Source organism: Oncorhynchus masou, chromosome 8, assembly GCF_036934945.1.
Source record: "Oncorhynchus masou masou isolate Uvic2021 chromosome 8, UVic_Omas_1.1, whole genome shotgun sequence".
Lineage (NCBI taxonomy): Eukaryota > Metazoa > Chordata > Actinopteri > Salmoniformes > Salmonidae > Oncorhynchus > Oncorhynchus masou.
Genome location: NC_088219.1, coordinates 21,252,949 through 21,267,660, shown reverse-complemented (window position 1 = coordinate 21,267,660; position 14,712 = coordinate 21,252,949). Strand labels below are relative to the sequence as shown.

The 14,712-nt window shown below is 43.9% G+C and overlaps 1 protein-coding gene across 3 annotated transcripts in view; it reads left to right on the top strand.

Annotated features, from left to right (window-relative positions):
* Window positions 1-2,794: 2,794 nt before the first annotated feature.
* LOC135544385 (signal peptide peptidase-like 3) overlaps window positions 2,795-14,712 on the top strand; it is a 44,572-nt gene continuing 32,654 nt past the window's right edge. Inside the window, exon 1 of one of the 3 annotated variants that reach the window (XM_064971950.1) lies at window positions 2,795-3,273. In XM_064971950.1, the coding sequence (XP_064828022.1) occupies window positions 3,248-3,273 (26 nt within the window). In that variant the 5' untranslated portion in view covers window positions 2,795-3,247. Of the gene's footprint in view, window positions 3,274-6,167; window positions 6,828-14,712 lie in introns of those variants that run through there. The other 2 variants (XM_064971949.1, XM_064971948.1) reach the window with 2 other exon arrangements.

Below are 14,712 nucleotides of genomic sequence, written 5' to 3'. Positions count from 1 at the left end.
CTCACTACCCTCTGGAGAACCTTACAGTTGTTGGCGGAGCAGTTGCCTAACGTACCAGGCGGTGATACAGCCTGAGAGGATGCTCTCAGTTGTGCATCTGTAAAAGTTTTTGAGTGTTTTTGGTGACAAGACAAATTTCTTCAGCCTCTTGAGGGTGAAGAGGTGCTGTTGCGCCTTCTTCACAACACTGTCTGTGTGGGTGGACCAATGCAGTTTGTCCGTGATGTGTATGCCGAGAACTTAAAACTTTCCACCTTCTCTACTACTGTCCCGTCAATGTGGATAGTGGGGTGCTCCCTCTGCTGTTTCCTGAAGTCCACGATCATCTCCTTTGTTTTGTTGACATTGAATGTGAGGTTATTTTCCTGACACCACACTCCGAGGGCCCTCACCTGATCCCTGTAGGCCGTCTCGTCGTTGTTGGTAATCAAGCCAACCACTGTAGTGTCATCTGCAAACTTGATGATTGCCCCGTAGCACTCACATCATGAAGTGCTTTGAGAGACTAGTCAAGGTTCATATCACCTCCACCCTACCTGACACCCTAGACCCACTCCAATTTGCTTACCGCCCCAATAGGTCCACAGACGACGCAATCGCAATCACACTGCACACTGCCCTAACCCATCTGGACAAGAGGAATACCTATGTAATGTAAGAATGCTGTTCATCAATTACAGCTCAGCATTTAACACCATAGTACCCTCCAAACTCGTCATGAAGCTCGAAACCCCTGGGGTTTTAGGCTGGGTTTCTGTACAGCACTTTGTGACATAAGCTGATGTAAGAAGGGCTTTATAAATCATTTTTTAATTTTTTAAATTAAATTTTACCCCCCATTCGTGGTATCCAATTGTTAGTAGTTACTATGTTGTCTAATCGCTACAACTCCCGTACAGGCTCGGGAGAGACGAAGGTCGAAAGCCATGCGTCCTCCGAAACACAACCCAACCAAGCCACACTGCTTCTTAACACAGCGCGCATCCAACCCGGAAGCCAATGTGTCGGAGGAAACACTGTGCACCTGGCAACCTGGTGAGTGTGCACTGCACCCGGCCCGCCACAGGAGTCACTAGTGCGCTATGAGACAAGGATATCCCTACCTTCCCTAACCCGGGCGAAGCTAAGCCAATTGTGCGTCGCCCCATGGACCTTCCGGTCGCGGCCGGCTGCGACAGAGCCCACCAGAGTCTCTGGTGGAACAGCTAGCACTAAACAGTGCCCTAGACCACTGCGCCACCCGGGAGGCCCTATAAATACATTTGATTGATTGATTGAGTAAAATGTCACAAAAATGTCTCAAGCATTATTGAGGCGCTTTCCATCACGTGGTGTCTCTGCTGCTGCAACTGTGACCACGTTTACATGAGGACAGTACCCCGGATAGTAGTTTATATCCCAATTTCACAAGTATCCCTGTATCCGTGAATAAGCAGAATATTCCTAATTTAAGCCCATATGTGTCAACTCAAAAACAGAATACCCTACTTGAGTATCCCGAATAATAACGTGATATTCAAGGACATCAACCACCCGAGCCACTGCCTGTTCACCCCGTTATCATTCAGAAGGCGAGGTCAGTACTGGTGCATCAAAGCTGGGACGGAGAGACTGAAAAACAGCTTCTATCTCAAGGCCATCAGACTGTTAAACAGCCATCACTAGCACATTACAGGCTGCTGCCTATAGGCATAGACTAGGAATCCCTGGCCACTTTAAGGAATGGAACACTAGTCACTTTAATAATGTTTACTCACCTCATATGTATATACTGTAATCTATACTATTCTACGGAATCTTAGTCACTTGATAATGTTTTCATCTTGCATTATTCATCTCATATGTATATACTGTATTCTATACTATTCTACGGAATCTTAGTCACTTGATAATGTTTTCATCTTGCATTATTCATCTCATATGTACAGTGCCTTGCGAAAGTATTCGGCCCCCTTGAACTTTGCGACCTTTTGCCACATTTCAGGCTTCAAACATAAAGATATAAAACTGTATTAACAAGTGGGACACAATCATGAAGTGGAACGACATTTATTGGATATTTCAAACTTTTTTAACAAATCAAAAACTGAAAAATTGGGCGTGCAAAATTATTCAGCCCCCTTAAGTTAATACTTTGTAGCGCCACCTTTTGCTGCGATTACAGCTGTAAGTCGCTTGGTGTATGTCTCTATCAGTTTTGCACATCAAGAGACTGACATTTTTTTCCCATTCCTCCTTGCAAAACAGCTCGAGGTCAGTGAGGTTGAATGGAGAGCATTTGTGAACAGCAGTTTTCAGTTCTTTCCACAGATTCTCGATTGTCCATATGTGTAGTCTTAATTAATTCCTACTTAGATTTGTGTGTATAGGGTATATGTTGTGTACTTTGATCAGTTAGCACTGCACTGTTGGAGCTAGAAGCACGAACATTTCATTACACTCGCAATAACATATGCTAATCACGTGTATGTGACTAATAACATATGATTTGATATTGGTGTGCATGTAAACGTGGTCACGGCCAACTATCAAGTGGGTTTTGACCAAATGGGATGTAGCTCTCAGAAGTGACTTTTCGTAGCAGAAGGTTTAGAATAGCAGCAAATTAGCTTAAAAAATCAATATTTTCTCTTTGCAAAATGTGTAAAATTTGTTATAAAACTGCAACAGTTCCGTTTAAGAAACTTTCGCCACAGAATCGGTGGAATGAATACACGCATATTCGCGTGTTTCCATGCACTTTAGTGCACACAAATTACTCGTAAAATCTTTCCAGCAAGGGCGATATTGCGCGTGCACGCGACTGGCTTGCCATAGAAAACAAAGCTGTCTGCGCGGCATCCATTACAGCGGAGGGTGCAGACTTCGGGAATATATGAATATAGACGCGAGAAAACACTCCTAAATATGGATTTTCAGCGAGTATAGGATCATTTGAGACTCGGGCCTGTAAGGGCAGTGAGACTGCAGGACACTCGCGAAACTGACGAAATATACAGTTTTTTATCGGGGTGCTTTGTCTTGGCCAGCTAGCAAACCATCATTGTCATTCGATTGGAAGCTATTCTACTAGTGTTTGCTAGATGGGGGCTGGGGTACATCGCCATGTTGTTATCAAATAGTAACTGTTAAAAAATAAATCTTGAAGTAAAGGCGGAAATTTTGTCCACCAGGTCCTTCGTTTTGGCCACAGGGAACCGAATTTCAACAGTCGCGGAACCCACCACTGACTGTTGTCGTCGGTGACATGGCGGAGCAAGGCTACTCTTCTTGGTGAGTGCGCATAGGTATAGCCATTGCACGAGTTGGCTAATAGCCTGACTTGATTGCTGTATGTACTTTTTTTTTTTTACAGATATAGTTGACAACCTGTATCGTTCCTAAATAAATCCGCCACTATTTTGTTTAACTAGAATTAGATGGCCCTGTTTTCAAATTGTCTCCTTGAGCTAGCTAACTACAGTCCAAGTACAGGGCTAGCTCGCTATCTGCCAGTTAGCTAACTTAGCGGCTCGTCTTAATGTTGGCATTTCATTGGTCATACGGAAATGGTTATACAAGGTAGACGAATCTGTAAGGTAGTATATAACTAACGTTAGTTCGCCAACTCCTACCAAAATAATATTATTTAGTTAGCTATCTAGCTTGTAAGCCCCTCGTCAACATAAGTTGTTTTGTATGCATAAATATCTTATTGCTACATCTCGTTAGCCAGTTACACACAAAGGGAGCCTATGAGCGTAGCTAGCCTACCGAACTAGTTTACGCCTGCTAGCCAGGCTACGTTAGCAGAAAAGCTCACCGGCTTTATTCATGGCATGTCTAACTTTTCACACAATAATTATGTTGTCATTGTGATACATTTATGACGCCCGGTGTTTTATAAACTCAGAGAGAAATAGCTATGTTATTGAGTCATCCATTTTTATTTTGTTAATGACGTGCGCAGCTGGCTTGCTAGCAAGTCAACACCTCTAGCTTGTTTAGCTAACGTTAGCTAGCTTGTTATCTTGATTGTCCATCATAATAATCTGCTTCCTAAGAGTAGCTAGCTGGCTAGGTAAGGCATTGATCTGTACATCGGTTTATCTTCTCACATTGTTAGCTATAACTAACTGATTGCAATCCCTACTGTAATGTGCCAGAATAATAGTTTTCTAATTTATTTTTTTATGTGTGATAGCAAGTGTGCCATGCAGACCAATATTAGGTAGACTGATAAATAACATGTCCATCCGTGTCATTTGTCGAGTTTTCGCAGTTGGACATGGGGTCATTTTGTCCACTTTAGCTGTACATTTGATGTTTTTAATTGAAGGCCTATGCTTCAGATCATGGCATAATTAAAGTCTAATTATGTGCCATCTAAATGGCTAGTATTGTTTGAGTATTGATGTGGAGGCAAACATTTATTGCTCAGACACACCGGTAGGATTGTCAAATGTTTGCCTGTGTCGGCAGTCGATCTATTTTGTGTTAACACAGCAAAGACCTTGAAGTCGTCAGCCATTCAGCCTTGTTAAAATATTCCAAACGAGAAGGCGGCAGTAACATTTTTTTGGCAATGCATGTCTGTGGTTGTTGCTTAGGTTTGGTCTAGATTAACGTTAGTTAGCTAGCTGCACTAATGTTGCTATTTTGCAGAAAGCCCTTGTTTGTTTATTTATGTTAACTTTTATTTTACTAGGCAAGTCAGTTAATTAAGAACAAATTCCTATTTACAATGACTGCCTACACAGACCAAGCATGGATGACGCTGGGCCAATTGTGCGCCGCTCTATGGGACTCCCAATCACGGCTGTTTGTGATACAGCCTGGTTTCAAATCAGGGTGTCTGTAGTGACGCCTCTAGCACTGAGATGCAGTGCCTTAGACCGCTGTGCCACCTGGGAGCCCATCTGGCTTGATAATACTAGCCAGATGGCCAATGCTCGATAACTACCTAGCAAGATGACAAAAAAATGAGTTCATTCACTCTCCATAATTATGGGGAGTGGAGGGTGAGATTTTTGTGTGTGTGTGTGGGGGGGGTCTCAGATGATTGAGGGGCAGCTCTCGGGGGAACTGTGTTGGGGGGGGGTCTTAGATGGTTGGTGACCTTGTGGTTGGGAGTTTGGGTCGGTGTCTGAGAGTTTGCTGGTTTGGGTCCCCGATTTGTCTTTGGTGGGAGTTCTGTCGATGTGCCCTTTGGTGGGGAGCTTGACCCTGGATGCTCTGGGTGGCTGAATCATGTTATGGGTGTGCTTGTAATCATTAAGGACTGTGGAGATTTTCATGATTTAAAAAAAATATATATATATTTTTTTAACCTTTATTTAACTAGGCAAGTCAGTTAAGAACACATTCTTATTTTCAATGAAGGCCGAGGAACAGTGGGTTAACTGCCTGTTCAGGGCAGAACGATTTGTACCTTGTCAGGTTGGGGATTTGAACTTGCAACGTCCAATGCTCTAACCACTAGGCGACCCTGCCGCCCCAAATGAGCTAAGTGCAGGCAAAATTCTAAAGGAAAACCTGGTTCAATCTGCTTTCAACCAGACACTGGTGACCATATACCTTTTATTTAACTAGGCAAGTCAGTTAAGAACACGTTCTTATTTTCAATGACGGCCTAGGAACAGTGGGTCAACTGCCTTGTTCAAGGGCAGTACAACAGATTTTTTTTACCTTGTCAGCTCAGGGATTCGATCTTGCTACCTTTCGGTTACTAGTCCAACGATCTAACCACTAGGCTACCATTGTTCCTGTTCCCAAGAAAGCTAAGGTAACTGAGCTAAACGACTACCACTACCTACTACTAGCACTCACTTCCATCATCATGAAGTGCTTTGAGAGACTAGTCAAGGACCATATCACCTCCACCCTACCTGACACCCTAGACCCACTCCAATTTGCTTACTGCCCCCAATAGGTCCACAGACGACGCAACCACACTGCCCTAACCCATCTGGACAAGAGGAATACCTATGTGAGAATGTTGTTCATCGACTACAGCTCAGCATTTAACACCATAGTACCCTCCAGACTCATCATCAAGCTCGAGACCCTGGGTCTCGACCCCGCCCTGTGCACCTGGGTACTGGACTTCCTGATGGGCCTCCCCCAGGTGGTGAGGGTAGGTAACAACATCTCTACCCCGCTGATCCTCAACACTGGGGCCCTACAAAGGTGCGTTCTGAGCCCTCTCCTGTGCTCCCTGTTCACCCACGACTGCGTGGCCATGCACGCCTCTAACTCAATCATCAAGTTTGCGGACGATACCACAGTGGTAGGCTTGATTACCAACAACGACGAGATGGCCTACAGGGAGGAGGTGAGGGCCCTCGGAGTGTGATGTCAGGAAAATAACCTCGCACCCAACGTCAACAAAACAAAGGAGATGATTGTGGACTTCAGGAAACAGCAGAGGGAGCACCCCCCTATCCACATCGACGGGACAGTAGTGGAGAAGGTGGAAAGTTTTAAGTTCCTCGGCGTACACGTCACGGACAACCTGAATTGGTCCACCCACACAGACAGCGTTGTGAAGAAGGCGCAGCAGCGCCTCTTCACCCTGGAGGCTGAAGAAATTCGGCTTGTCACCAAAAACACTCACAAACTTCTACAGATGCACAATCGACAGCATCTTGTCGGGCTGTATCACCGCCTGGTACGGCAACTGCTCCACCCACAACCATAAGGGTCTGCACAACGCATCACCGGGGGCAAACTACCTGCCCTCCAGGACACCGACACCACCCGATGTTACAGGAAGGCAATAAAGATCATCAAGGACAACAACCACCCAAGCCACTGCCTGTTCACCCCGCTATCATCCAAAAGGCGAGGTCAGTACAAATGCATCAAAGCAGGGACCGAGAGTCTGAAAAACAGCTTCTATCTCAAGGCCATCAGACTTTTAAACAGCCACCACCAACATTGAGTGGCTGCTGCCAACATACTGACTCAACTCCAGCCACTTTAATAATGGAAAGGGATGGAAATTGATGTAAAAAAAATTATCACTAGCCACTTTAAACAATGCCACTTAATATGTTTACATACCCTACATTACTCATCTCATATGTATATACTGTACTCGATACGATCTACTGCATCTTGCCTATGCCGTTCTGTACCATCACTCATTCATATATCTTTATGTGCCAATTCTTTATCCCTTTACACTTGTGCGTATAAGGTAGTAGTTGTGGAATTGTTAGGTTAGATTACTCGTTGGATATTACTGCATTGTCGGATCTAGAAGCACAAGCATTTCGCTACACTCACATTAACATCTGCTAACCATGTGTATGTGACAAATAAGATATGATTTGATTTACCTGCTGCCCCTTTCAGCAGGACAATAACCCAAAACATAAGACCAAATCGGCATTTTACAGTTTTGACTAAAATCTACTTAAATCTGTCAACCTGAAAATAGTTGTCCAGCAATGATCAACAACCAATTTGACACAACTTGAAGAGTTTTGAAAAGAATAATGTGCAAATGTGACCAAACGGCTCAAATCGGTCTTATGTAGCAACATTTGAAATGACTTTTATCCAATGTAAAAAAATATATATTTAAAAAATACCAAAATGGTATTTCATACACTATAGTTTAGGAACAATGGGAAAGTATTTTTGCTTTGAAAGTTGATAAACTTGTAAACGCACTTTTGTGAAAATGGTTTTTGAATGTTTTGGCACTGCTATTGGAGATCCCTTCTTTGTCTACACCCATTCAGCATCGTTCACACCCTCTTAAGCTTTAGACCCACCCACCACTTTAAGGGTTGATCTGTCTGTAATGTTACTAACACCAGTCAAGCACCCAAGCCAACTTGCTAGCTACTTCCAGACATCTAAGTGAGAGAGAACAGCTCACTGAACATTACTCGCCCTAGCAGAGCTGTTTAGGATGTTATGTTATCCAGAGCGTTGGTGATTGTCCGTTCGTGAGTTCAAACCTTTTTGCGTTCAGAGCACACACTGGACGCTCTGGCCGATGAGTAGAGTTGATCCGAATGTTCTGACCTCACAGCTTGAGAAAATAGCTCTGAGATACGAATAAGGGCATACACCAGTAACGTTAGCTAATGTTAGCTGGCTGGCTCGCTAGCTAACGTTACTGGTGTATGCCCTTATTCGTATCTCAGAGCTATTTTCTTAGCTAGCTATAGCCTAATGAACGTGGTTGGTCAGCTACCTGCAGATTCATGCAGGGTAGTAACATCATGAGTTGTGATTATGCTTCATTGTTTACCTAGCGAGCTAGCTAACGTTAGCTGGCTGGCTCGCTAGCTATCTAGGTAAACAATGAAGCATAATCACAACTCATGATGTTACTACCCTGCATAAATCTGCAAGTAGCTAACCAACCAGGTTCAATGTTAGCTAGCTAACATTTGGCTATAGCTAGCAAAGCAAATGGCTCTTTCTGTCAATTTGAAACGTGTAAGATAGTCTAGCCAGATATTACATCATTCATGGTTGGACACGTCTCCTGTGGGATGCCATGGTTGCCCCTAGTTTGATGATGTAATCCGGAGATGGTTGTTTTCTCCGTCTCCTTAGCTATCATACTCTAATTCCACTGATTTTCAAAACTCAGTCCTCCAGAAAGCGGAGAGCAATGCGTAGGCGATTTTAATACATAATGTTAATTTAATTTTTTTTAAACACGTTAGACAGGATTACCTAGACATACTGACCAGCTCAAATTGACAGAAGTGTGCTATTTGGAAGACCAATCCAAACTCCTCTCTCGTCATTTCCACCCATTCATTATCTCAGCCAATCAGGGCTAGTGGGAAGTTTGCCTCGCTTTTTCTTTGGCTAAACCAACTAGGCTCGTAATTTAACAATTTTATGTGTATTTACAGGTGGCATACAAGTTTGTTATTAAGGCACATGAAAGTTCACATGTTTGAGAAGGCATTTCTGCCCCCTAAAAAACGCATTTAGATTTTTTTTTTTTTTTAAACAAAAGTTTCCGACAGAAGCCTAGTTTTCTGAAACGGAGAGAACGCTCTTGGACTTATCCAGAAAGACTCTCAGCTGTAATTGCTGCCAAAGGTGACTCTAACATGTATTGACTCGGGGGGGAGATTATTTGAATAAATTCTTAACATTTTATTTTAGAAATAATGTTTTTTTTTCTCTCATCAATCTACGCACTAACCCATAATGACTGCTTTTAGGTTGACATTTTAGATTGCAAAAGGTTATGAGACTCGACATTGAGCTCAGGCATCCTTTTCCCATTGATCATCCTTGATGTTTCTAGAACTTGGGAGTCCACCTGTGGTAAATTCAATTGTTTGGACATGATTTGGAAAGGCACACACCTGTCTATATAAGATCCCACAGTTGACAGTGCATATCAGAGCAGAAACAAATCATAAGGTTCGAAGGAATTGTCCATACAGCTCAGAGACCGGATTGTGTCAAGGCACCGATCTGGGGAAGGGTACCAAAAACAAATGTCTGCAGCATTGAAGGTCCCCAAGAACATTGTGGCCTCCATCATTCTTAAATGGAAGAAGTTTGAAAATGTTCCGCTACAGGGATGGGTAGCGTTAAGAAGTTCAATGGAAGAAGTTTGGAACCACCAAGACTCTTCCTTGAGCTGACTGCCCAGCCAATCTGCGCAATCGAGGGAGAAGGGCCTTGGTCAGGGAGGTGACCAAGAACCCGATGGTCACTCTGACAGAGCTCCAGAGTTCCTCTGTGGAAATGAGGAGAACCTTCCAGACGGACAACCATCTCTGCAGCACTCCGCCTCTTCTCAGTAAAAGGCACATGACAGCCCACTTGGAGTTTGCCAAAAGGCACTTAAAGGACTCTGACCATGATAAACAAGATTCTCTGGCCTGTTTTTTTTATTTTTTTATTTTTTATTAGGAAATCTAAGCATCGCATCTGGAGGAAACCTGGCACCATCCCTAACACTCCTGTGTTGTCCTGTTGGAAGGTGGACCTTCGCCCCAGACTGAGGTCCTGGGCTCTCCGCAGCAGGTTTTCATCAAGGATCTCTCTACTCTCTGTTCATCTTTCCCTCCATCCTGACTAGTCGCCCAGTGTCTGCCGCTGATAAATATCACAGCATGATGCTGCCACCACCATGCTTCACAGTAGGGATGGTGCCAGGTTTCCCCCAGACGTGACACCTGGCATTCAGGCCAGAGTTCAATCTTGGTTTCATCAGACCAGAGTCTTGTTTCTCGTGGTCTGAGAGTCCTTTAGGTGCCACTCCTTTACTGAGGAGTGGCTTCTGTCTGACCACTCCACCAGTAAAGGCCTGATTAGTGGAGTGTTGCAGAAATCGTTGGCCTTCTGGAAGGTTCTCACTTCTTCACAGGGGAACTCTAGAGCTCTGTCAGTGACCATCGGGTTCTTGGGCACCTCCATGACCAAGGCCCTTCTCCCCTGATTGCTCAGTTTGGCTGGGCAGCCAGCTCTAGGAAGGGTCTTGGTGGTTCCAAACTTCTTCCATTTAAGAATGATGGAGGCCACGGTGTTCTTGGGGACCTTCAATGCTGCAGACATTTTATTTTTGGTACCCTTCCCCAGATCTCTCGGCACAATCCTGTCCCGCAGCTCTACAGACAATTCCTTCGACCTCATGGCTTGATTTTTGCTCTGACATGCACTGTCAACTGTGGGACCTTATATAGATAGTTGTCTGCCTTTCCAAATCATGTCCAATCAATTGAATTTACCACCGGTGGGCTCCAAGTTATGTTAACATCTCAAGGATGATCAATGGGAACAGGATGCACCTGAGCTCAGTTTCATGTCTCACAGCAAAGGGTCTGAATACTTATGTAAATAAGGTGTTTCTGTTTTTTAAAATCTTAATACCTTTGCTAACATTTATAAAAGCAGTTTTTGCTTTGACATTATGGGGTATGGTGTGTAGATTGAGGGGAACGACATTTTAATCAATTTCAGAAAACTGTAACGTAACAAAATGTGGAAAAAGTCAAGTGGTCTGAATACTTTCCGAATGCTCTGTAAGTACAAAAATTATCCCAAATGTGACCAGAGGGGAATATTCAAATTATTTCAAAACCCACAGAAAATAGGCTATTTGTTACAGAAGAATCGTTGTCAAACAATGTAAAAATGCAAACAACTGTTCAGAGACTGTTTTAAAATGTAGGTAACCTCTCTCAATAAGATTTAGTACCGACCAGGCCTGATATGGGCTGGACCCTATGCTCACCTGGCTCCATAGCTGATGCCTGCGGGACTGATGACTTATCTCGGTACTCCATTTTTGTTGATTTTGTTTATCTGTTGACCCCAGCCTCGAACTCAGGCCCTGTGTGTAGTTAACTGACACTCTCTGCCCATTCATTGACATTTTACCTGTTGTTGTCTTAGCTGATTAGCTGTTGTCTTACCCGTTGTTGTCTTAGCTAGCTCTCCCAGTCAACACCTATGATTGCTTTATGTCTCTCTAATGTCAGCATGCCTTTGTATACAGTTGTTTAGGGTATTTATCAATGTTTTATTTTACTACGGAGACCCTATCCCCACTCAACATGCCTCAGATACCTCTTTTGTCCCACCTCCCACACATGCGGTGACCTCACCTAGCATAACTAGTGCCCCCAGAGATGCAAACTCTATCGTCACTAGTTTTACCTCCACTGTACTCGCACCCTACCATACCCCTGTCTGTACATTCTACTCTGAATCCATTCTACCACGCCCAGAAATCTGCTCCTTTTACTCTCTGCCCCCAAACGCACTAGACGACCAGTTTTGATAGCCTTTAGCCGTACCCTCATCCTACTCCATTTGTTGACTTCTGTAATGTAAAAGCCTTGGTTTCATGCATATGTTAAAATCAGAAGCCTCCTTAAGTTTGTTTTACTCACTGCTTTAGCACACTCTAACAACCTTGATGTCCTTGCCGTGTCTGAATCCTGGCTTAGGAAGGTCACCAAAAATTTGGAGATTTCTATCCCCATCTACAACATTTTCCATCAAGATAGAACTGCCAAAGGGTGAGGAGTTAGCCTGCAGAGTTCTGTCATACTTTCCAGGTCTATGCCCAAACAGTCCGAGCTTCTAATTAAAAAAATTAATCTCTCCAGAAATAAGTTGTTCACTGTTGCTGCCTGTTATAGACCCACCTCAGCTATCAGCTGTGCCCTGGACACCATATGTGAATTGATTGCCCCCCCATCTATCTAAAGAGTTTGTTCTGTTATGTGACCTAAACTGGGATATGCTTAACACCCTGGTCGTCCTACAATCTAAGCTAGATGCCCTCAATCCGACACAAATTATCAAGGAACCCACCAGGTACAACCCCAAATCCGTAAACATGCGAACCCTCATAGATATTATCCTGACCAACTTGCCCTCCAAATACACCTCTGCTGTTTTCAATCAGGATCTCAGCAATTACTGCCTCATTGCCTGCATCTGTTATGGGTCCGCAGTCAAACGACCACCCCTCATCACTGTCAAACGCTCCCTAAAACACTTCTGCAAGCAGACCTTTCTAATTGACCTAGCCCGGGTATCCTGGAAGGATATTGATCTCATCCCGTCATTAGAGGAGACCTGGATGTTCTTTTAAAAGTAATTTCCCCACCATCTTAAATAAGCATGCCCCTTTTAAAAAATGTAGAACTAAGAACAGATATAGCCCTTGGTTCACTTCAGACCTGACTGCCCTCGACCACCACAAAAACATCCTGTGGCGTACTGCGCAAGCATCAACTAGTCCCCGCGATATGCAACTTTTCAGGGAAGTCAGGAACCAATACACACAGTCAGTTAGGAAAGCAAAGGCTAACTTTTTCAAACAAAAATTTGCATCCTGTATCTCTAGTGTCCCAGAACTTTTTGGAGTTAAAGTCCATAAAGAATAAGAGCACCTCCTCCCAGCTGCCCACTGCACTGAGGCTAGGGAACATGGTCACCACCGATTTTTCTAAATCTACGATAATTGAGAATTTCATTAAGCATTTCTCTACGGCTGGCCATGCTTTCCACCTGGCTTCCCCAGCCCCGGCCAACCGCTCCACACCCCCCGCAGCTACTTGCCCAAGCCTCCCCAGCTCTCTTTCACCCAAATCCAGATAGCAGATGTTCTGAAAGAGCTGCAAAACCTGGACCTGTACAAATCAGCTGGACTATACAATCTGGATCCTCTCTTTCTAAAATTATCCGCCACCATTGTTGCAACCCCTATTTCTAATTTTTTCAACCTTTCGTATCGTCCGAGATTCCTAAAATTGGAAAGCTGCCGCGGTCATCCCCCTCTTCAAAGGGGGTGACACTCGAGACCCAAACTGTTATAGACCTATATTTATTCTGCCCTGCCTTTCTAAAGTCTTTGAAAGCCAAGTTAACAAACAGATCACTGACCATTTCGAATCCCACCGTACCTTCTCCGCTGTGCAATCCGGTTTCCGAACTGGTCACGGGTGCACCTCAGCCACGCTCAAGGTACTACACTATCATAACCACCATCGATAAAAGACAGTACTGTGCAGCCACCTTCATCGTCCTGGCCAAGGCTTTCGACTCTGTCAATCATAGTATTTTTATTGGCAGACTCAGCGGCCTTGGTTACTAAAATGACTGCCTCGCCTGGTTCACCAAATACTTCTCAGAGTTCAGTGTGTCAGATTTGGGAGGGCCTGTTGTCTGGAAGTCTCTATGGGGGTACCACAGGGTTCAATTCTTGGGCCGACTCTTTTCTATGTATATATCAACGTCGCTCTTACTGCGGGTGATTCCACTTCTAAGCAGACGACACCATTCTGTATACTTCTGGCCCCTCTTTGGACACTGTGTTAACCTCTTGAAACTCTAGGGGCGCAATTTCATTTTTGGATGAAAAACGTTCCCGTTTTAAACAAGATATTTTGTCACAAAAAGATGCTCGACTATGCATATAATTGATAGCTTAGGAAAGAAAACACTCTGAATTTTCCAGAACTGCAAAGATATTGTCTGTGGGTGCCCTAGAATGGGAGCTACAGGCAAAACCAAGATGAAACGGCAACCAGGAAACCAGCAGGATTTTTGAGGCTCCGTTTTCCATTGTCTCCTTATATGGCTGTGAATGCGAGAGGAATGAGCGTCTGTCGTTTCCCCAAGGTGTCTGCAGCATTGTGACGTATTTGTAGGCATATCATTGGAAGATTGACCATAAAGAGACTACATTTTCCAGGTGTCCGCCCGGTGTCCTCCGTCGAAATTGGTGCGTCTTTTTCAGCTGCTGGTATTTTTCCATGCGATTCTGAGGGGAAAGCAGGCTTCCACGAACTGCATATCAATGAAGAGATATGTGAATAAACACCTTGAGGATTGATTCTAAACAACGTTTGCCATGTTTCGGTCGATATTATGGAGATAATTCGGGAAAAGTTTGACGTTTTGGTGACTGAATTTTCGGTTCGTTTCGGTAGCCAAATGTGATGTACAAAACGGAGCGATTTCTCCTACACAAAGATTCTTTCAGGAAAAACGGAACACAATGTAGAAATAATAGCCTGCTTTGACAATTCAGTTCATGCAACAAGTATTAGAGACGAAGAGAGAAGCTACGCAAATGTTCAGAGAAATGATTTGTAGGATGTATTTCACACTGTCACTTTAGTGTTTGCGTTTAGCCTACAACATATGGAACTTCTGGAACCACGGCCCCACCCTGCAAAGTGTCACAGAACACGTGGAGTACCCAACAGAGGTTTT